This window comes from Sinohyriopsis cumingii, chromosome 6 (assembly GCF_028554795.1).
Source record: "Sinohyriopsis cumingii isolate HCF-2022 chromosome 6, ASM2855479v2, whole genome shotgun sequence".
In the NCBI taxonomy this organism is placed as follows: domain Eukaryota; kingdom Metazoa; phylum Mollusca; class Bivalvia; order Unionida; family Unionidae; genus Sinohyriopsis; species Sinohyriopsis cumingii.
The window spans coordinates 48,852,591-48,876,459 of NC_142966.1; the positions used below are offsets into that span (position 1 = coordinate 48,852,591).

The window sequence follows — 23,869 nt, forward strand, 5'->3', positions numbered from 1 at the left end:
ATGTTATGGACTCTAAAGAAGGTCCAAACATCATTGGCTTTTTCTGTGAAAGAATGGTTCCTCTCAGAGAGGGACTGAAAAGTTTTCTCTCAACCTAACTGTCAAAGGATCATAGGAATCCTTGAGGGGTAGAAAGAGACAGTTCCAACCTGTCCTTCTCACTTTAGAGGAAGCCAAATAAAATTTTAGGCCACAAATGGGCAAACGAACCTATCATGATGATCTCCAACACAGACATGACTAAGACTGTGAATTTCCATTGGAACTGGAGTTACTTAACTTTGTTGGTTCCCTGCCAGAAACTCAGGTTAGCAAAGAGAAAATGAATCATAGCTATTTATGCAACCAGCCTGGGCCCGAGCCCCCCTCCCAGCAATCTCACGCTACCTTGGCTTTAAATATGAAATTAACACATACTGTCATTTATGCAATTAGCATTGTTCTCTAGCATCTTGGTACCTTCTTGGACCTTGTACCTGGGTAATAACTTTGAAACTGTCCATGATCCCATCCTCAAAGTATGTTTTTACTGGGCATGAAAATGTGAATTTACTCATCATGACAGAAAAAGCCATTATTTTCACCAAACCCTTGTGTATGTCAGAAATGTGATGGTTGCATAGTTTAAACCACATCTGCATACATTCATAGTATACAAATTGTGCCTACTGACAACAGCTTCACATTTCAAGACTGGATAGAATCCAAACTTTGTGTCCTCAAACAAGAGTGTCCATGCAGCTTGAAGTCAAAAAGTTTCAATTCATTTCAGAATAAGTGTACTTACATTATCACTGTAGGGTTGGCAGACTGTGAGAGTTATGGCATTTTTACAGGATCTGAAAAATTCAACAAGACATACTATATATACTTGCTTATAAGCTGGGTAAAACTGCAAACAACAAAGATCCTGAGCTGACATAATGTACCTGCAGATCAGGATCAATGTTGTTTGTTCTACTCAGTACTCTTAACAAACTGCACTGAACCAGATCTGCTGGTGCATTATGAGTTGACAGATCTAGGTTTGTGCAATTTACATATGGACTTGACCTAAAAGTGAATATATTTTATATACCATTTCCCATACTACAGGGGCTATGTGATCACATCTATATACCATTTCCCATGCTACAGGGGCTATGTAATCACATTTCATATACCATTTCCCATAATACAGGGGCTATGTGATCACATTTCATATACCATTTCCCATAATACAAGGGCTATGTGATCACTTTTCATATACCATTTCCCATAATACAGGGGCTATGTGACTGCATTTTATATACCATTTCCCATACTAGAGGGGCTATGTAATTCAATTTCATATATCATTTCCCATACTACAGGGGCTATGTAATCACATTTCATATACCATTTCCCATACTATACGGGCTATGTAATCGCATTTCATATACCATTTCCCATAATACAGGGGATATGACATCACATTTCATATACAATTTCCCATACTACAGGGGCTATGTGATCGCATTTTATATACCTTTTCCCATACTTGAGGGGTGATGCAATTGCATTTCATATACCATTTCCCATGCTACAGGAGCTATGTAATCATGCAATCAAAAAGAAAAAATATCCCATTTTTTAAAAAGAATTATTGAGATCATTAAAATTATATGTATGTATGTATGTATGTATGTATGTATGTATGTATGTATGTATGTATGTATGTGTCTGTGTGTTAATCAGTATGTTAATTTTCCTATGATAAAAAAGATATGTTGTGTCTCAGAAAATGTAGTTATCTTCTTTTCATTGTAACAGAAATTTTATATTCCAAATGACCTTTGAATGGCTTTAAATCATCCTGTCTTAGTCTCAATTTTGTAAAGCTTATGTTAAATTGGTATTATGAACATTTGTTATTTAGGGCAAGATTCTATTTAAGTATTTTCAATACTTTAATTTCTCACTACCTTAAGCTTTTGTTGATAATAATTTTATTAATTTTCTTCAAATTTTATCTCTTTTACACTTTGCTTTTACAATATAATTGAAAAGAACATTTGAGTAAAACTGAATTTTTAGTCATACTGTCTGGATATGATATCCAAGATTTCAAGTTACTATAACGTTGTTGATACTGTTCCATATCTTTAAAAATAAATGTATCTGATCACTGATTTTTCAATTGTTGTCAATCTTTGTAACAAATCAGTGATTTTTAACATGTTTTCTCTTGATCAAATCAAAGAATGTTTCTAGGGAATAGTTTTTTTAATTCTTGCAACAAAGTCTGCACCCCATTCTTCAGAAAAATATTGGTCTTGGCATGTCAAAGACAGTCAAACCTGTCCAAATGGTCACCTTTATATAGCTGTAACATGTCACAATGGCAATTCTAATCCACCCACCCACCCCACTAACCTCTACAAATTTTCTACACAACGGTCATGTAATAATGGTCAGCTGCTACTCTGGTGTACAATTTTTTAGAAGTTGTCTGCTTCAGAGATAAAATGTGCTATTTATTATTTATTTTGATGTGCTGAATTCAAATATGACAATTAAAACAACTGATTAGATACTGTTTCCAAGATATTTAAGTTTTTAGAGTTTATGTCTATGTATATTGTGTAGATAGGTCTTTTCCTGTGTTTATGGTTGCTTTACATGATAATATTTCACCTGAGTGTCCTGTTTATGTAACACTTTAAAAAACAGCAAAAGGGTTACATAAATAAAATGTATTATGAAACAAATGGCAAAAAACTATTATGTATATATAAGTACATAGTTTAGTCCTTATTCACTGTCTACTTGGTACTTCTTGGATTGTCATTTGTATTCATTAAATGAAGCATCTCTTGTCACTGTCCAGCAATAGTCTGCAAGCATTGATGGGCTCCATTTGCCCTGATAGCATTTCTCCATTGTTGCAATGTCCCGGTGAAATCACTCACCGTGCTCATAGCTCACTGCTCCACAGTTTGGTGGAAAAAATCTAGAGTGCAAAAAATGTATCTTTAGTGACATGCTGCAACCAAGGCTTTTGTATGCCCTGAGGAGGTTTTCCACCAACTCCCTGTAGTTGTCTGCCTTACTGTTTCTGAGAAAAAATTTTGCCACTAAATAGAAGGCTTTCCATGCCGTCTTTTCCTTGCTGTGCAGTACATGGTCAAATAGATCATCTCAAAGAAATTCACAAATCTGAGGACCAACAAAGACATCTTCATTTATCTTAGCTTCACTTAACCTTGGAAATTTTCCACAGAGGTACTTGAAAGCTGCTTGTGTTGTGTCCATGGCCTTGACAAAGTTCTTCTTCAGACCTTGCTTGATGTGCAAGGGTGGTAACAAAATCATCCTGGACTCAACAAGTGGTGGATGCTAAACACTTTTCCTCCCAGGCTCTAAAGACTGTCAGTGGTAGATCTCTCATGATGTAGCGTAAATCTCTATCACAACAACTATCCCATTCGCAGAGAAAATAGCAGTACTTTGTGTATCCAGTCTGCAGACCCAGCAAGAGAGCAAGAACCTTCAAATCGCCACAAAGCTGCCACTGATGCTGGTCATAGTTTATACACCTCAAAAGTTGTTTCATGTTTTCATAGGTTTCCTTCATAAGGACTGCATGACCAACTGGAATTGATGGCAAAACGTTGCCATCATGCAGCAAAACAGATTTAAGGCTCTTCTTTAATGAATCAATGAACAGTCTCCACTCATCTGGATCATGAACAATGTTGAGGGCTGCCATCACACCATCAATGTTGTTGCAGGGTACAAGATCACCTTCCATGAAGAAGAATGGGACAAGAACCTTTTGATTGTCATAGAACATTGAAACCATAACATCACGTGCCAGGAGATTCTACTGTTTAAGTCTGGAACCCAACAGCTCTGCCTTACTCTTGGCAATCCCGAACAATGTCATTCAGTTCATTTTGTGTTATGAGAAATGGTTAAGAGGAGGAGGATGGGAGAAAATTGACATTGATGGTTCAGGATTAGAAGTTTCATCTTCTTCCTCTTCCTCATCTGACTCAAGTGAGAATGATACTGGTGCATCAGGAACCGGCAGTCCTTCTCTGTGGGGTACTGGGCACATAGCTGATGGAATGTTTGGATAGTGCACAGTATAATTTTCTTCTTTGACACACCTTTCCCAGCTGAAGGCACCATGCAGATGTAACAATTGCTGCTACGATCTGTTGGCTATCTCCAAATCATCAGCACTGCAAAAGGCATAGATTTCGTTTGCCTGTTTCTACCACTGGCGAAGATTTGTTGCACAAATGTTGCAGCATATGTGTGGGGCCCACCTCTTGTCATGATCTCCAATTTAGCACCCAAAAATGAAGGTAATAGTCTTTCTTAACCACAGTGGTTATACTGTGCTTTTGTGAAGCAAAAGTCATTTCACCACAAGCATAGAAGAAATTATCTGCATTGTTCACACAAGTACGAGACATCTCTGCTCACTTTGGCTAAACAGAAATGTGTCCGTTTGCAAAATCAAACACTGACCAATATAAAAGCATGAAACTGTATGATTTCTAGAGCTGATATAGGGTAACATGTTCAGCTGAGTGATGTAAGCTTAGTTATATTGCATCACCCATGACTTCTAGGAATAACATTATGCAGTTCAGATTACGTATGATGCAATACCAACTTCAGTTTGCATCATTCATTGTTTTGCCTAAAAAGCAAGTACTGTCCAAACCCAGTCATAGATTTATTCACAGATCCAGCCAAAGATGTATTTTAGTCATTTCTGGTTTAAATTGAGATCCCTTCGCTTTATAGCTCACTTATCCTCCGCCATTCCCAAGTCAAAGGACTTAGATCCAGTATTGCCATCACTAACTGATGTTATTAATACCTCTCTCTCATCAGGGGAATTCCCATCATTTTTTCAAAACTGCCATTGTAAAGCCTCTGCTGAAGAAACCAACACTAGACCATAATGATTTAAAGAACACCGCCCAGTTTCTAATTTTCCATTCATATCAAAAATCTAAGAAAAGGTTGTTCTATCCCAGCTTGTATCTCATCTGAATTCAAACAGTTATTTTAGCAATGTACAATCTGCATATCACCCTTGCCACAGTACTGAAACTACTCTTCTAAAAGTAGTTAATGACATTCTCTCTGCGTTGGATAGCAGAAAGATTACAGCCCTCACCCTCCTTGATTTGTCTGCAGCATTTGACACAATAGACCATGATATATTACTTCACCGTCTCCAGCATATATTTGGCATTCATGATATAGCCTTACTGTGGTTCAAGTCCTACTTAGTCAACAGGTCACAAATTGTGTCTGCAAATGGAATACACTCCATCCCAGTTGATCTATATTGTGGTGTTCCACAGGGGTCTGTTCTTGGACTTGTTCTCTTCATTGTATACACTCAGCTGCTCTCAAGTGTCATAGATCATCATCCAGTGTCTCACCAATTGTACGCTGATGACACTCAAATATACAAATCTTGCCACCCAACTGAAGTTGATGCTACCATCCAAGGTGTAGAGAGGTGCATTTCTGATGTGAAATCATGGATGACATGTAACAAGCTGCAGATGAATGATGATAAAATTAAGGCCATTCTGATTACAACACAAAGACTTTCTCATTCACATCCTTTACCTCAAACAATAAATGTCAGCAACACCAACATTAAATTCACACAATCAGTACGAAACCTAGGTGTTACTCTGGACAGTACTCTCACATTGCACCAACATCTGATGAACATATGCAAGGCTGCATATCTTGAGCTGAGACACATCAGCTCAATTCATAAATATCTTTCAGTTGATGCCACTAAAACACTTGTGTGTTCATTAGTACTTTGAAGACTGGACTACTGTAACTCAATTCTGTCTGGTTCATCTCAATATATATTCCAAAAACTTAAAAAAGTTCAAAACACAGCTGCTCGGATCATACTTAGAGTACCACAATCAGAACACACCTCCCCGCTGCTCTGTACCCTAAACTGGCTATCCATTCGATCCAGAATCAAACACAAAATTTGTTCCCTGTGCTACATTTCAGTGACAGACTCTAGTCCAACATACCTATCCGACCTCACCCATGTGTACACACCAGCAAGATACTTACGCTCCTCTTCTGACAATCGTATACTCATTATTCCCACTATGAAAACAAAGTCATATGGACAGCGTTCTTTTGCATACCAGGGCCCAGCAACGTGGAATGAATTGCCCACTGAACTTAGACACAAAGACACAGTGATCACATTCAAGAGTGCTCTCAAAACTCACTTATTTTGACTGCAATAACAAACTTAAAGACCTAATAATGTTTCCTACTTTAAATATTCTCAGCATGGTTTCTTTGCATGTTTTCTAATTTCATGGTGTTTGTGTTTGTAATCATATCATTAGATAAGTTTTTTATCTTATAGGTGTTGTCTGATGTTGTAAAGTGCTTAGAGCTTCTAAAGATTAGGCACGATACAAAGTCCTCATTATTATTATTATTATTATTATTATTATATACTGACCCAGTATCATATCTTTAAAACTAGAGCCAATCAACACTTTTAAGCATCATTTTCATTCTCAGACACCCAGAATTATTAAAGTTTGACTACATTTATTTTGGAAGCATTTTGGCTGTAGACCAGTGCTATCAGAGGTCAAAAGACTGCTGTTTCCTAACCAAATAATGGTTTCTCTATGCTTTAAGTAGTCAATGAAGTATATTAACAGTGAATTAAACTTTTGTTTGATAAGGTGGGCATTGTTTAGATGAAAGATTAGAAATGTGAATTGATGTGTAAAAATTTCTTATATCACTTGTACTCACCAGTGTCAGTGTTACTGCATCTCATTGTATTAATATGTCAAATTTGAATGCAAGGCAGTTTCTGTCATTGGAGGGTGAGGGTCAAAGCAATTTCTTCAGTGGATGGTGAGAAAAATAACTGTGTAGTCAAAGTAGATATGAGTCACTTTTTGAAAGTGTGACATATACTTTTCATGTTCTTAGTTATTTTATTTTCCCGTTAATTGAAGCTATGACTGACAAAATTGTCAGTCTATGAGGACATATATGAATTTATCCCATTTTATTTGGGTCATGCATTATTAAATATTTTCAAAGCTTGTCTGTAAAGGCAGGTAAACTTTCAGCTCATTAGTTCATAACAATAACCACACTAAGCTTATTCCTATTTCATCAATGGCCACCTCACATAAGCCAGATCTTTTGATCTTAACAAGATGCAACTGGCTAATCCAAATATTGTTTGAAGTGTTAACAGCTGTTCCAAAGTCTAATTGTACAAGTTAACTGAACACAGAGTCCGTCCTCTGTTTCACATTCACATGTAAGCTGTCAATTAGTAGTGAAATTAGTGTTTTGTCAAGGTGCAGAATCAAAACTAAGATCCGTGAATTTCTTTTTAAAATTTGTTTACACTGGAATAAAAAGAGCAGAACACAGTAATCTTGTGTGGAACAACTTTGGGAGAGAACATACATGTGTTTTATAATTTGTTGAATAGTGTACTAAAGTTAAATCTATTCCAAATAATAGTAATAATAATAATAATAATAATAATAATAACAGTATTTGCTGCATGGTATTTGTTCAGAAACCAAATGTGCATGGTGAACCTGCATAAAGAGATCACCTGCCTACTAAAGATATTTTGGCTTTTTCTCATGGTGGCTGCTATTGACAGAGTTGACTATATTTTGTTACATGCTAAACCAGAGAATGCTCAGTAGGTTCATACAAGACATTAAAGTTTCTTTTTAACAAAGGTTGACACAAGATATCTGAATGTATCCGTAGTCTTAAACAAACAGCCCAGATACTTATATTCAGCTCTTTATAGGGTGGTCATTTTCCTGGAGTGAGAACTTGTCTTCTGATATTCCCTACCTTATATCTGCTAATATTAGCATTATGCCCATTTTGTGACATTTGTGACATTTGTTTTTTATTGCTTGGACTCCTGACTAGTTCATTAGTTTGATGCCCATTTCATGACATTTGTGACATTTGTTTTTTATTGCTTGGACTCCTGACTAGTTCATTAGTTTGATGCCCATTTCATGACACTTATTTACCTCTTTGATGCACACAAGTGTTGAATGATAGAGCAGATTCATATTTCATGGTGAGAATTCCTCAACCCATACTGTTTAAGTGTCTAAAATCATGCTATATATATAATAATCCCACACCCACTTTCCTTACATACAAAATATGATTGGCTAACCACTACTAAATGAAGGACACTCGCTGCCCCATACCCCCCAGATCACAGCATAACTAAATGGTGCTGAAACAGCACAAATATGACCCAGTTATCCTGATTTTTCATGTTGCTGACCCATTTACCCAGATCTGTCATTGTTTCACCCTCATCCATCCCAGATATTGATATGTTTTCCAAATTCTCACACCGACTGCTTGCTAAACAGAAACTTGATACTGGTAACTGCTGATTGTGTTTTTCCTGTCCATTCAAACTTGTATATTTTAACTTTTTCTCACACAAAAATCCCTTAGGTCATATTGGCACCAGTCTGATAAGTATCAACTATGATATCATAATTAGACCTTGGGTGAAAACCCCAAGTTGATAAGAATTTCCATCTAGGAGGAGTAGAGAGGCGATTTTCAAGATGGCAGCTCCAGTGGTCATATTAGATTTCAGACCAGCACATCTTTATTTAAGACCAACTAGACACCAGAAGAAATGCTTCTGCCCAGACATCCAATGTGGCCAGACTGGAAGTCCAAACAGCAGCATTTACATTTAGGACCAAACAGACAGGCCGCTCCAGTGGCCTAGTGGTTAGAGCATATGCCTCAGATGCTGGAGGTTGCAGGTTCAAACCCCAGCTGAGTCATACCAAAGACTTACAAAAATGGTACTAACAGCTGCCTCACCAGGCACTCAGCATTAAGAGGTTAGTGTTAGGACTGGTCACCCTGGTACCTGGAAAATGTGACTGGGTGGCACATAATGCTACATGTCTGTGGCATGATGCCCCAGTGCTAGACATCACTATAAACTACAACACCCAAGACATCATGACGTTATGATTGAAAAATTGTTAAAGCTCATTAAAAAATCCTAATCACACACCCACATAAACAGCATCATAAGAAGTCTTCTGATTAAAAGCCCATGCTAATATGACCTTCTGAACAGAAGCAGACATAACAACATTTTCAAGATGGTTGGCCATCAGAACTGCACCATTTAAGACCAATTAGGCAACATAATAATTCTTCTACTGAAATCCCAGTGTTGGATAAGCAGTGACAAGAATTTAAAGATGGCTGCATTGGTGGCCATATTGGATGTGTGAGCAGCACCATTTTCAGTTGGGATCAACTAGACCTTGAGATGATTGTGCATGTAAAGTTCATTGTGATTCTCCAAGTAGTTTAGGAGGATTAACAACAATAAAAACTGGTGCTAATGGATAAAGAAATGCTGGTTGATGAATGACAACAAGCCATCCCATAAATTCTTTTTGTCTAAGACCAGTACAGCTAAAAATGTTAATTTTAGTTTCAGCTTATTAAATATTTCAATGACCATAATGTAATCAAGGTACTTTTACTATCATTCAGAAATAATTACAATGCAAAGTTTCTGCTGTGCTCAGTGAAGTATGACCAAAATACACTGTGTAAAGTACAAAAGTGTAAAACTAAATTTTTTTGTGTGATATTGCTCCTAGTAAAAGAAATACACATCTAATATATTTTTCTGGGGTGCAACAATATACATTAGAGTTGATTGATTGCCGGCATATATTGCAGTGGTCATCATATACCAAGCCAACTGCTATCTAGCCTAGATTATCTGAACCTTTTAGTTTCTGGCAGTATTTTTGCATGACCTTGACTCAAACAAGCCAGGTTTGATTCCCAACCATGACAGTTTGACTTTTGTATCTTTCCTGTTATATACTGACAAAATTCTACTTTCTGAATGACAATAATCTAGTCTGCATTATTCTTTCTCCCACTGTGAAAAATACAAATGATCGGTTACTAAAAATTTACTATTTTTCATTGGGCACCAGTTTATGTGAACACTGAGAATGTTGAAAACCATGAATTCCGAGACCATATGAAAAATTATCCTTTTCTAGAAACAACAAAACCCTTTCCCCAATCAACATATTTAAGTGCTGAAAATAAAACCAAAAAATGTGATACATATGAAAATCAATTATTTTGCAGTTTTTATACCAGACGATTTCAACATATGGATGACTTCCACTGTACAACAGATTCAAGGCCACAACATAAACCCAACCATCTTTAATTTAAAGTTTTATGTTAAAAGTGTAAACTTCTTGTTACCTGACAAGATCAATAACATATTCCCGAGGTGCTTTCTTTATATCCTGACCATTAATTTTCAATAGCTGATCTCCAGGTAACAACAATCCAACACTAGGTCCACCTGGAATAAAAAATTACCATGCAAGATTATCCAATACTTGAACCTCTCAAATGGTCATGTTTGCAACTGGAGCAATGCTTCTAAGTTATGAAAGTGTATGTTTGTTGTTCTGATGAAAACAAAATACTTAGTATTTGAAATTTATAGGATCTGTAAAAAATTATTTAAAACAAAATCTGAGCAACTAATCTATTGTGAAAAGCTCCAAAGCATAAACAAATTGAAGTACTTCATTTTATTTTCTTTGCAAGAATCTTTAGGAACATTACCGTAAGTACACAGTACTCTTCCATTATAACCTGCCTAGTATATCCTTATACAGAACTCCCCCATTATAACCTGCCCAGTATATCTCTATACAGAACTCCCCCATTATAACCTGTCTAGTATATATCTATACAGTACTCCCCCATTATAACCTGCCCAGTATATCTATATACAGTACTCCCCCATTATAACCTGCCCATTATATCTCTTTGCAGTACTCCCCCCATTATAACCTGTCTAGTACATATCTATACAGTACTCCCCCATTATAACCTGCCCAGTATATCTCTATATAGAACTGCCCCATTATAACCTGCCCAGTATATCTCTATATAGAACTCCCCCATTATAACCTGCCCAGTATATCTCTATATAGAACTCCCCCATTATAACCTGCCCAGTATATCTCTATATAGAACTCCCCCATTATAACCTGCCCAGTATATCTCTCTATAGTGAGATAGCATTACAATAAAGAACATGATATAGTACTCACTCATTATAACACTACCCATGGAAGCTTGCCCTATAGTGAATCCATCTTTGATGTACATGATACATGTAGTACTCTCTCATTATAACACTACCCATTAAATTCATATAGTATGCCACCTTATACTGAGACTACCTTACAATAATGTACAGATGCATGTACAAGTTAAAATGAAGGGCTTTATAGTGAGAGGTGCTTTATATACTTTTAAGAAAGAAATAATTCAATTAGAAATATATTATTGAAACATGGACACCACCGTAGCTCCATCAGTGGCTGAAAACTCTACCTAAACATAAAAATATAACCCAAAGCAACATGTGATGGACAGATAGATTTAAGGATGGGTAGACATACAAAAGAAACTCTATATCTTCAACCACTTCATGGAATGGAGCATAAACAAAACATTCTGCTCAGGCACTGCTTGCATAATACTATATATACATGCTTACAAGCAAAGTCCAGTGCAAACTGCACACATACAGATGTTATTCATTACTGCGTCAGCAGATCTGGGTCTATGCAGTTTTTCAGAAACAATCAGTAGAACAAGCAACACAAACCCTGATCTACTGACACATTATGTGACAGCAAATCAGGGTCTATGTTGTCTGCAGTTGGACTTGACTTGCACGCAATTATATGCATTAGGTCCTATACTGTCAATCTAATTTGGTTCAACATGTGCACAGAACAGAGGCTTCCACTCTAAATTATTAAGAATAATTTGGTGACCTAACATGCTAGGGAAATAAAGAAAATGTTATGGTTTTCTTGGGATTTTCATTTCTGTTCAGTTTTCAATTTTGAATTAAAATGAAAAATACGGACCAGAAAAATTTCCACAAACCAAATTTATGGGCATTTTAGATTTTGCTGTCATTTGATACCTGAATACATTGTGTGGTTATATTCATGTAAAAATTCTGCAGTTTTCAACCAAGAGGAGAATTTTAACAAGTTCAAAAGGCATACTTTTTAAGTAACTACAGCAGTATTCAAAATTAAAATTGACAATTTTGTTAGATATATATGAACAAAGATATTCTTTAGCAGACATATTCTGAAAATGACATGTAAGCAACTAATTTGAATTATTTCAAGGAAATGAATTGTAAAATAATTTTTCACTATTTGTTGCTATGGAAATATATCTGGGTCCTGCTGTTAGCGAATCAACTCTACATCGAGTTTCTAAGAATATATATATATATATATATATATATATATATATATATATATATATATATATATATATATATATATATATATATATATATATATATATATATATATCTCACCTTCAGTTACAAAGCGGACAATGACAGGCTTTTCACTTCCAGCAACAAAACCAAAACCTTTAATTGGATCACGTACAAGTTCTATTTCTCGAGGTTTGGGGGGCTCAATATAATCAGGGTCATTTCGAGGGTCATCACGAGTGGTGTAGCCTTCACAGTGACTGAAATATAGCATGAAATAAATAATGTACATCCATACTTTTGTAGCTAAATGTTTTACTTTCATAAAATATATACTTAAATTCACAGATTGTGAAGGGGACCTATTCTTTCGATGGAAATATCATTGTTGATCTCTTTAATTCATGGTTTGTAACAACAATGAAATTTGTGCAAAGTGGCACTCACAAGACAAAATGAATTTATACCATTGTACTTCATCCTTTTGCAGAAAATTAAGCATGTTATACTTAAGGCTAACATTTATGAAGGATTCTTAAATAATAGTTATCTTGAAAGTTTTCACTAATCAATTATGTCTAGCTGCCATGTAGAATTCAATGTACTGCATGTGGGAAAACAAAATTCCCAATAAAGCAAAAATGGCATATACTATCTAAATGCATTATACCTATTTAAGACACCATGATTTATACTGTCTAAAGGCATTGTGGGAAAACAAAACACCTAGTTAACCAAAAATGATTTATACTTTCTAAATGCATTATACCTATTTAAGACACCATGGTTTATACTGTCTAACGGCATTGTGGGAAAACAAAAAACCTAGTTAACCAAAAATGATTTATACTTTCTAAATGCATTATACCTATTTAAGACACCATGGTTTATACTGTCTAAAGGCATTGTGGGAAAACAAAACACCTAGTTAACCAAAAATGATTTATACTTTCTAAATGCATTATACCTATTTAAGAAACCATAGTTTTATCCTATCCAAATGCATTGTGGGGAAACAAATACCTAACTACTTAAATGAACTGTTGGGAAACAAAATACTTGGTTAAGAAACCATGGTTTAGACTGTCTAAATGCATTCTGGGGAAACAAAATATCTAGCTAAGAAACCAGGATTTACACTGTCTAAATGCCTGAGGGGAAAACAAACCACCTAGTTAGGCAAAAATGATTTATACTATCTAAATGCATTGTGGAGAAACAAAATACCTAGTTAAGAAACAATGTTTACACTGTCTCAAAGCATAGTGGGGGAAACAAAATACCTAGATAATTATACTGTCTAAATGCATTGTGGGAAAACAAAATATTTTATAGAAGGGCGCTCTACAGATATTATAAACTTCTTAGAGAGTAGCAGGTGTAATATTAATTTGTTTACATTTGCAACATGCACATTGGAGAGAACACTGGTATACCTCTATATTACTTTCATGTACTGTGACTAAAATTTCCTTGGATATTGTACTTGTGGATATTGTACATGATCTAAGCACACAGCTATCTAAAATGACTGCTCCCTTGTGCTAAAAAAAATCAGCTGGAGTTAGTCTAAAGTATACTATTTTTAGCAGCTACTAAAATAGGGAAAATTAATTTTGCCAGACTAGACAACACAAGCTTCTGAAAGTGCATGGAATGAACTACCAAATATATAAAAAGTAGAAAAGTTATTGCACAATTTACCTCTTAAGTCCTGAAATGAGAATGACTAAGAGGAGCTGGCAGTTTTTTGAAAGGTGTACATCAGGAGTAAGGCTAAGCTGTATACTCTATAACCCATATTACACCCATCAATCACAACCAAAATAAAGAGAATTAAAGGTTCTTTGAACAGTATCCAAGAAATATAAGGTTTGTTTTTAAATAGCAAGCATAACCAGTGAGGAAACCCAAGAAGATTCTTTTTCTTTAAAATTCTAACCTTATGCAAAGTATGAAACTGGTGAGCACCACCCAAGTAATCATGGTTTATACTTACTACATGTATCTAAATGCATTGTAGACAGTGTTGCATCTAAGCTTGCAAGGGCAGGGTCAGTGTGTCCCCAGTCCGCCAAATCTGGGGGTCATGCAACATTTTAAAGGAAACAGTTCTTTATGTACTAGTAGTACTAGAAAAGAAATTAATCTTACTTGATCTGACAGTTTTGCAACCCTAACTTTGTTGTCTTGTCATTTTTTCCTTAGACACCTACATTATTGTAATAAACATTTTAAACTGCTTAAGTAACTTGCAAAGATATTAACAGGTTTGAATATCTGGTTCACCTGAAATGTTCTACACTGTAGAATTTTCCATTCAGGATCTCGCTCTCATTTAACTTTCATGTTCACTCATTACCTACCACCATTTATTATAATAATTCCTTTTTCTAATTACAATTCTTTTCGAATTAATAACTTATTGGTTAAATGACAAACTGTGTATCTGGCATAAAGTTAGTCCCTTTGGTTAATAATTTGACTGGAAAATAAATTAAAACTTCAGTGTCATTTGTGAACCTTCAACAGCAAAAATATGTTATACTAGCAACCATCAAAGATGTTACATTGCAATACCACATATTACATTGCAAAACCACAGATTACATTGCAATACCACAGATTACATTGCAATTGCAATACCACAGATTACATTGCAATACCACAGATTACATTGCAATTGCAATACCACAGATTACATTGCAATACCACAGATTACATTGCAATTGTAATACCACAGATTACATTGCAATTGCAATACCACATATTACATTACAATACCACAGATTACATTGCAATTGTAATACCACAGATTACATTGCAATTGCAAAACCACAGATTACAGTGCAATACCACATATTACATTGCAATAGCACAGATTACATTGCAATACCAGATTACATTGTAAAACCACAGATTACTACAAAACTTGAATATTTTAATTGCCAAATATATTGTTCAAAACAGATATTAACTGCCATCTTACAGTTTTTATAAACTTTAATGACACTGACTAGTGCAAACAAAGATGTAGACTGACATGCACCAAAGACTGTATGTATGTATGTATGTATGTATGTATGTATGTATGCATGGATGGATGGATGCATGCATGGATGCATGCATGCAATTTCCCAGGTGTGAGGGTGTCGAGTTTTCAGACCTTCAAGAGTTCTGATATTTACTTTGGGTATTGTTAATTACTTTTTTTCTTCAAAACTAACCCGATATTTGATATTGGGTTAAGGTCAGGATTCTATGCAATCTATGTTAGTTATGGAATATTATACCTCCCTTTCCATTCATCTGTTTCACTGGACCAATGCATTATCAGCTTGGTACAGCCACAGTTGGTAGAAGTGTTTCAAAATACCTGATCACATGATGTTTCCAAGTGTTTTAAAATATTTAGTACTGTTCACTATAAAATGAACATCAAAATTAAAAACGGTTGAAGAACCCCACATCATCAGTTTTAACTGTCAGGACCAAGGCCTAAGGTGAGCGAAACAGTAACCTTTCCATTTCTCAGTTCTTTCTCCACAGTTTTTCCTTTCCATCAGGATTCACAATAATGGTCATCTCTTCCAATCAACACTCCATGTAATATTTCCCTCGCAGCAGTTATGATGTTTTTTTCCTTCTTCTATTTACTGCATGAATACTCAATTGTTTAAATACAGTTCTTAAAAGGAATCCCACAGAATGCACAAGTCCCTGGATAGTTCTAGTAACGCATTAAGTAAATTGCATAATTCTGCAATGACATCATACAGTTCATCTTTAAAATCCACATAAGTTGGATCCTGCCTAATATGCAACAATGGCTTCTATTCCATTGTGAGGTTTATTTTCTACATTACCTCTCCCCTGAAATCTTTTAAAAACTGCACATTGGAATAATTTTATCTACATCAAAAGACCCCTATGCCGGGATTCTTTGTGTCAAAACTGGTACAAATCTGTTCCAAATTGCATTTTTTTCTTCAAGTTGTGGAATGTATAGCACATCACAGACAGTGGCACAAATGTAAAAGTCTTCTATGACAGGTTATTTTCTGTCAAAAATAGCCAAATTCAATTACTTTTAAATTAGTGGTATCTGAAAAGTTGCTTCAATGGCTTCTTAAACTGTTAGCAATGGGGGCCAGATATAATGACAGATTGGCATCATTTGTATAAACATAAAGGTCTTCACATCATGGTTATATCAAGACTGGTCAAATTCTATCTGATGATTTTGGACAAAAAGTCATCTAAAGCTTTATACTTATAGTACAATTAGACATATTTGATGGTGGGTAGTTATTACTTGAATAGGTCTGAAACATCTTCATGCCAGGATGCTGTCTTGCAAGTCTGATCAGATTCTATTTAACACTTTACAAGAGAGCATTGCAAGAATTTTCTATGTTTAGTGATTGTTACCCTATGTGATGATGGCATCATCTGTATAAATCTGAAAGGCTTCCATGCTAGTATGGTTTGTGTCAAATGGGACAAAATTCTGTTCAGCAGTTCTGGAGAGGAAGGTTTCCTAATTGGTGACTAAATCTGATGGCAATTAACATCAGTTTTATGCATTGAAAGCACTCTATACCTCATGCCTTCAATTAAATTTGGCCAGATAATGTTGAGCGGTTTTTGAGAAAAAGTTATTTCAAGGTTTTCCTAGTTTCAATAATGGCAACCATAGCTAATGGTAGACAGCATAGTTTGTGCAAAACTGAAAGGTCTTTATGCCTGTATGCTATCTATCATGTTTGGTCCATTGCAGTGGTTTAGGGGAAGAAATCTTTTTAAGATATTTCTCATTATTAGTAATGGTGGCCACCTCTGATATGACAGGTGGCATCATTTTATAAATTTGAAAGGTCATCCAACCAGAATGCTGTCTGTGAAATATGATCAATTATGTTTAGCAATTATAAATAATTTGTCATATAAAGTTCTAAAGATTTTTAAATGGCACCCATGTTTGATGGTGATCTATGTCAGTTGTATTAAACTGAGAGCCCTCCATGTCAGGATGCTTTCAATAAAACTTGGTCCAATTCTGTTGAGTGGTTTTTGGGAAGAAGTCATTTAAAGGTTTTCTTTTTTGATTAATGTCAGCCATATTTGACAGCAAACTGCAATATATATGAATCTTGAATGGTCTTCATGCCAGGATGAGTAGTCAAGTTTGAAAGAATTCTATTCAACAAGCCTGGAGAAGTCACTTATAGATGTTTCTAGTTTTAGTAATGCCATCTACATCTGAAAGCAAACTGATTTGTTAAACGTGAATGGTCTTCATGCCAGGATGAGTACTGTAAAACTTTATCAAATTCTATTATGTAGAATTTCCTTAAGATTTTTCTATTTTTTGTAAAGGTAACTGCATTGGAAGTTGCCATCTATATCTGACAGCAAACTGTTTCATCTGTTAAATGAATGGTCTTTATGCCAGGATGAGCTCTGTCAAACTTTATCAAATTCTATTATGGAGAATTTCCTTAAGATTTTTCTATTTTTTTGGAAGTTGGATCATTATCATTTGTATAACATGAAGAGCTTCAAGCCAGGATGTTTTCGAACGAGTTTAGTCAAATTCTATTTAACGGTTTTAAAGAAGAATTCATTGTTTTTCTATTTCAGGTAAGTGGCTTTTGTATCCTTCATAACAGTGATCATATTTGAAGGCAGATCAGCAACATTCATACAAATATGAAAGCCCTTCATACCAGAATGCTAGTTGATGGATGCACAGTACATGAATACTTGACACACAATGCGTGATTTAGCTAGAGCCATACAATAAACTCATGCACTTAATCTTATAAACAGTTGAGCTAAAATAACGTACTTGATAAAATAATTTCTGCCATTTTTATCGATGGCTGCTTCCCATCCATAGGGTAGTCCAGTGTTCCCAGGGTCCCAGTTCTCTCTGGGTGGTAGCCATGATGACAGTTGAGATTTGTGGCTAAGGAATAAATAATAAAATAAATCAATATGTATCATCTAACTCAAAAACTTGAAAATGCATATTAGGTTTTAATATTCACGAAAACCCATAAACCAATAGTGATCAATTAAATTAATCAATTTTCCTGTTATTTTCTCTTCTTGTAACCTATGATTTACTCTTCCATTACAACATTTAACATAATTCAAACAACAAAAGTACATGCTTGAACAAAATACATGTAACATACCTGGGTTGTTCTTGTATTTTTGCATTTGATTTCCAAAGATTTCTGGACAAATATGGCAAATGAAACTTGGAGTGTTGCTTTCCCATGACACGCTATAGGGAAAAAGATTTTCCAAGTCAATGGAACAATTGTTTTCAATAACTTAACAATTTGTACTTATTTGAAAATGATCTGTTCCATACACTCCATTGCAAATGTGAAAATTCTATTCCACTTTGTTAGAATTACAGCAGCCACTCAACCACTGATTCTGAACTTAGCTAGACCTGTTCATCTAGTGCAAATTGATGTTTCCAGTAAAAAATGTTATCAGCCGTCTGTAGTCATAATGCCTTAATAATTAGGTTCTGGTGCTTCCCTCAGTACAGCATAAATTGTCCCTCAGTATAACACAATTTGGCCAACTTATTATGGCCTTTTTGTTCAATATAAATGTTGTTTAAAGTGAAAATAGATGTTCTCATGGAACCATTCTGAACCTGGTAGAGATGTGTCAAAAATATTCTAAAACTTGGTTTCATGACTACAACCATGTCATTACAGTATTTCCTCATCAATTCAACTGAAACACATACAAAAAGACCACAAAGACCGGTGACAAAAGCTATATTTACGGGCATATTGGATTGCAGTAGTAATGATTTTAACTCCAGGCAATCTGAGATTGTATGAATCCAGATTTGTTATGACACAAAAATATTTTCTGATGAACTGCAGATGATGAGAATGCAATAATATCTGGAGTAAGAAAAAAACTCCATGCACTTCTGAAAAAAAATCCTTGTATGACAAAAATCACACTCTCATCATTTTATTTCATATGAATGATTTATGACATTTCTAAAAAGTAGAGTCATGTTCAACTTTTATTTTACATCCAAGAAAACATTTTTAATTTGAAACTGAGAGACACCAATATTTTTCAGCCAAATATACAACAGCTAATTTGCAGCAGCAATTTGGTTTGAGCCATTTACAACCCTGTCATGTGATCAGCCATACCTTTTATGTGAAACAAAGTGGCAGACAAAGGGAGTAACAAATTGTTTCCCAATTATGCTGATGACTTGAAGAGCTCCTATTTAAAGCTTCCTCCTCTTTTTTGCAAACCTAATGAAGGAAATCATTATCGGATTCCCAGCGATTTGCATTACAATACAAATTGCACCATTAAATGTGGTTTTAAGAAATTCCCCAGTTCTATACTTTGAAGATATTGTGGTCTGTGACTGATTGATGTGTGTAATGCATAGATTATTCTGTTGCTGTCTCAATTTACATGGACTCATTTCTTATGATACTGTCAGTAATTTAGGTCAACAATTATAGGAGAATAGGGACTGGTTGTGGACTTAATTTAATTTCCATGCTTATATTAGCATACATTCATAATTCATTCATTATCATTCAAACAGTAATCAGTAGCAAGAAGAATACCTGGAATCAACTACAAAGAAATCAGGTACAGACAAAGTAGGTCCAAACTTCCATTACTTAAGTGAAACATTTTCTAATAACAAACATTTTCAAAATAAATTCTTCCCACTTTTGTTTATAAAACTATGTTTTCTCCACGCATTATTTTCCATTTGGCAGTCAATTATGGTGTGCCAAGATAAATGCCATTTTAGTTCATAGTGGCAACTATGGTTTCCATTACGGAACTTTAAAATAAAAATATCTCCAATTAGCAATTTATCTACGCAAATATGTGAGACTACCATGTCCCGGAGTGTATGTAACATGAAATAGGATGCTGTGATGCTTGCCTCAGGATCACTTTAACAGATCAATACATGAATGCTGTTTGACATTCCCAGTTGAAAGTTTGGCCAACTTAATCTAAACACTTGGCTGACACCAATGTGAATGCCAAGCAGTGATTTTACCTCATGTGGCCCCACTCATATATCGAGTGACATCATCTATTGTCATAATTACTTGAGGATATAAAAATAAGGATAAATAACCAGCAGATGTAAATAGTGCTGATGACTTATTTTGCAATCAAAAGGTTGTTTATAAAGATTTGAATGGTAGAGATATTTTAAAACTAGAATATAATCTGCAATGTCATTATCGCAATCCAATTAGCATCAACATATGGATACAAGTCATCAAAGTTTCTTTCCTCAAATTTCCAAAATCAATCAAAAATAATATTCTTGCAAATGACAATGTCACTTTTCCCTTTAGAATCTTGGTCTTTAAAGCCCCAAATAATTAACAGAATGATATTCAATGACCATAATGAACCCAAGAATAGTCCTATTACAGATATGATGTAAAACAGGAACCTAGGATTTTATTTCCATCCTGGATATTTTATTTTTATTTTATCGACAGATAATTTTCTTCAACAAAATACAAGCCTTTTATTAGACAAATATTTGGTTGGACCCAAATGTAACAGAAGCAGATAATGCTAAATTTGGTACAGAACCTTTTGTGATATTTGTCCGAGAAGAAATTAACTTTTGACCTTATTAACTTTGACCTTTAATGCACATGCCTGGAAGGAATATGCCATGAAGTGATAATGCATGCTGAAGCATGTAACCTGAGAAAATTAATACCTCTAAATACATGGCAAGTAATTAGGTATGTGTTGACAATAATTTGTACCTTGTCATAAAGACAGACAGTGCACATATCACATATATAATATACCATAAGATGGCAGATGTATACCTGGGTAAAATGTCATTAGAATTTCTTCTAAAATCTCGAAGAAAAATTACAGAGGGGACTAGAATATGGTTTTGAAATCATAATTGACCTTGTTGTACTCTTGACCTTGGAAGTAAACAGCTGTACATGAGATGCCAATTATAGTGAGTACCTCTGTGTAAAGTTTCACTACTGTCTACTCCTTATGTTTAAAAAAAGATAGCAAAAGTAAGAAATTTGTACTTTTCCCTGACCTTGACCTTTAAGACAAGCACCTGGATGTAATATGTACTGCAGCATCTAATCAGGATGAATACCATGGTAAAGTTTCATCTAATTGTCATGCAGCATGAACATGCTCCACTGGGGGAGACAAAAAAATTGATCATGGTAATATTTACTACAAATATGATGATCTTGACAGGAGCTATAGTAAATATTTTGGTGGAGTGTTGGACTTGTAATCCAAGGTTTGTGGGGTCAATGCCCACCCAGGCTAGCCTTGGTTGTCTGCCCTTGCTTAACCTTTTCTTTAGTATGATGCAGCCAAATAAAGTGCTACAAGCATGGTTAAATATCAACCAACCAACAATGACCTTGACTTTCAGAGCACCTGAATAAAATGGGAAAAATGCACTGGGACATACTATGTGCACATACACATGGGATGTTCTTGTATGGCCTAATGACTAAAAAGCTATTTGGTTGCTTAAAAACTTAAAACAAAGCCATTTATATCTGTAAACAATTTTTGTCCTATTCATTGATATATACTGGTTTGAAAACAATGCAAATAAATTATAGGAAAACATTCAGCTACTGATCATCAAGATTCATCCACTCATCACTCATTTTCAAAATTCTAAGTAAAACAGTATGCATACAGGGTGCAAAAACCTATTTGGTCACAAAACTAATTCAAGTAAGAAACCTAAGCAGTAAGATGTGAAATGTAAGTCAATGTGACCTTTGATTGAAAGAGTACAGTACTAATACATGCATATAACCAACTATTCTTGCATGGAAAAAGCTTCTGAAATAAATTTAATTTTACCCCAAGTCTGCGAAATATCAAATATGGGTCAGTGACCTACTATTGTGAAGGTGTAATACTTATCCAGATATATTCCTTTAGCAAGTTTCATGACTCCAGATATAATATAATGCATACAGCGTGCCAATACCCAAGATACATGCACATCTCATGATTCCAGGTGTAACACAATGCATACAGTGTGCCAATAACCAAGATACACATCTCATGATTCCAGGTATAACACAATGTATACAGTGTGCCAATACCCAAGATACATGCACATCTCATGATTCCAGGTATAACACAATGTATACAGTCTGCCAATAACCAAGATAAATGTCTCATGATTCCAGGTATAACACAATATATATATAAAGTGTGCCAATAACCAAGATATATGCCTCATGTTTCCAGATATAACGGAGTATATATACATTGTACCAATAATCAAGATACATCTTTCAATTCCAGGTATAACACAATGCATACACTTTGCCAATACTCAAAATACATGTCTCATGATTTCAGGTCTAATACAATGTATACAGTGTGCCAATACTCAAGATACATGACTCATGACTTCAGGTCTAATACAATGTATACACTGTGCCAATAACCAAGATACATGCCTCATGTTTCCAGATATAACAAAGAGTATATATACATTGTGCCAATAACCAAGATACATGTTTGATTCCAGGTATAACACAATGCATACACTGTGCCAATACTCAAGATACATGCCTCATGATTCCAGGTATAACACAATGCATATACTGTGCCAATACTCAAGATACATGTCTCATGATTTCAGGTCTAATACAATGTATACAGTGTGCCAATAACCAAGATACATGCCTCATGATTCCAGGTCTAATACAATGTATACAGTGTCAATAACCAAGATACATGCCTCATGATTCCAGGTCTAATACAACGTATACAGTGTGCCAATAACCAAGATACATGCCTCATTATTCCAGGTCTAATACAATGTATACAGTGCTGATAACCAAGATACATGCCTCATTATTCCAGGTCTAATACAATGTATACATTGTGCCAATAACCAAGATACATGCCTCATGATTCCAGATCTAATACAATGTAAACATGTGCTAATAACCATGATACATGCTTCATGATTCCAGGTCTAATACAATGTATACATTGTGCCAATAACCAAGACACATGCCTCATGATTCCAGGTCTAATACAATGTATACACTGTGCCAATAACCAACATACATGCCTCATGATTCCAGGTCTAATACAATGTATACATTGTGCCAATAACCAAGACACATGCCTCATGATTCCAGGTCTAATACAATGTATACACTGTGCCAATAACCAAGATACATGCCTCATGATTCCAGGTCTAATACAATGTATACACTGTGCCAGTAACCAAGATACATGCCTCATGATTCCAGGTCTAATACAATGTATACAGTGTGCCAATAACCAAGACACATGCCTCATGATTCCAGGTCTAATACAATGTATACAGTGTGCCAATAACCAAGATACATGCCTCATGAT

The 23,869-nt window shown here is 35.0% G+C and overlaps 1 protein-coding gene across 1 annotated transcript in view; it reads right to left on the minus strand.

Annotated features, from left to right (window-relative positions):
• Positions 1-23,869, minus strand: part of LOC149796891 (uncharacterized) — a 217,130-nt gene that overhangs the window by 105,981 nt on the left and 87,280 nt on the right. Inside the window, exons 3-6 of the mRNA XM_089961541.1 lie at positions 18,267-18,386; positions 12,515-12,675; positions 10,348-10,450; positions 788-839 (exon numbers count right to left, since the gene is read on the minus strand). Coding sequence (XP_089817667.1) covers positions 788-839; positions 10,348-10,450; positions 12,515-12,675; positions 18,267-18,386 — 436 coding nt within the window. The remainder of the gene's footprint in view (positions 1-787; positions 840-10,347; positions 10,451-12,514; positions 12,676-18,266; positions 18,387-23,869) is intronic.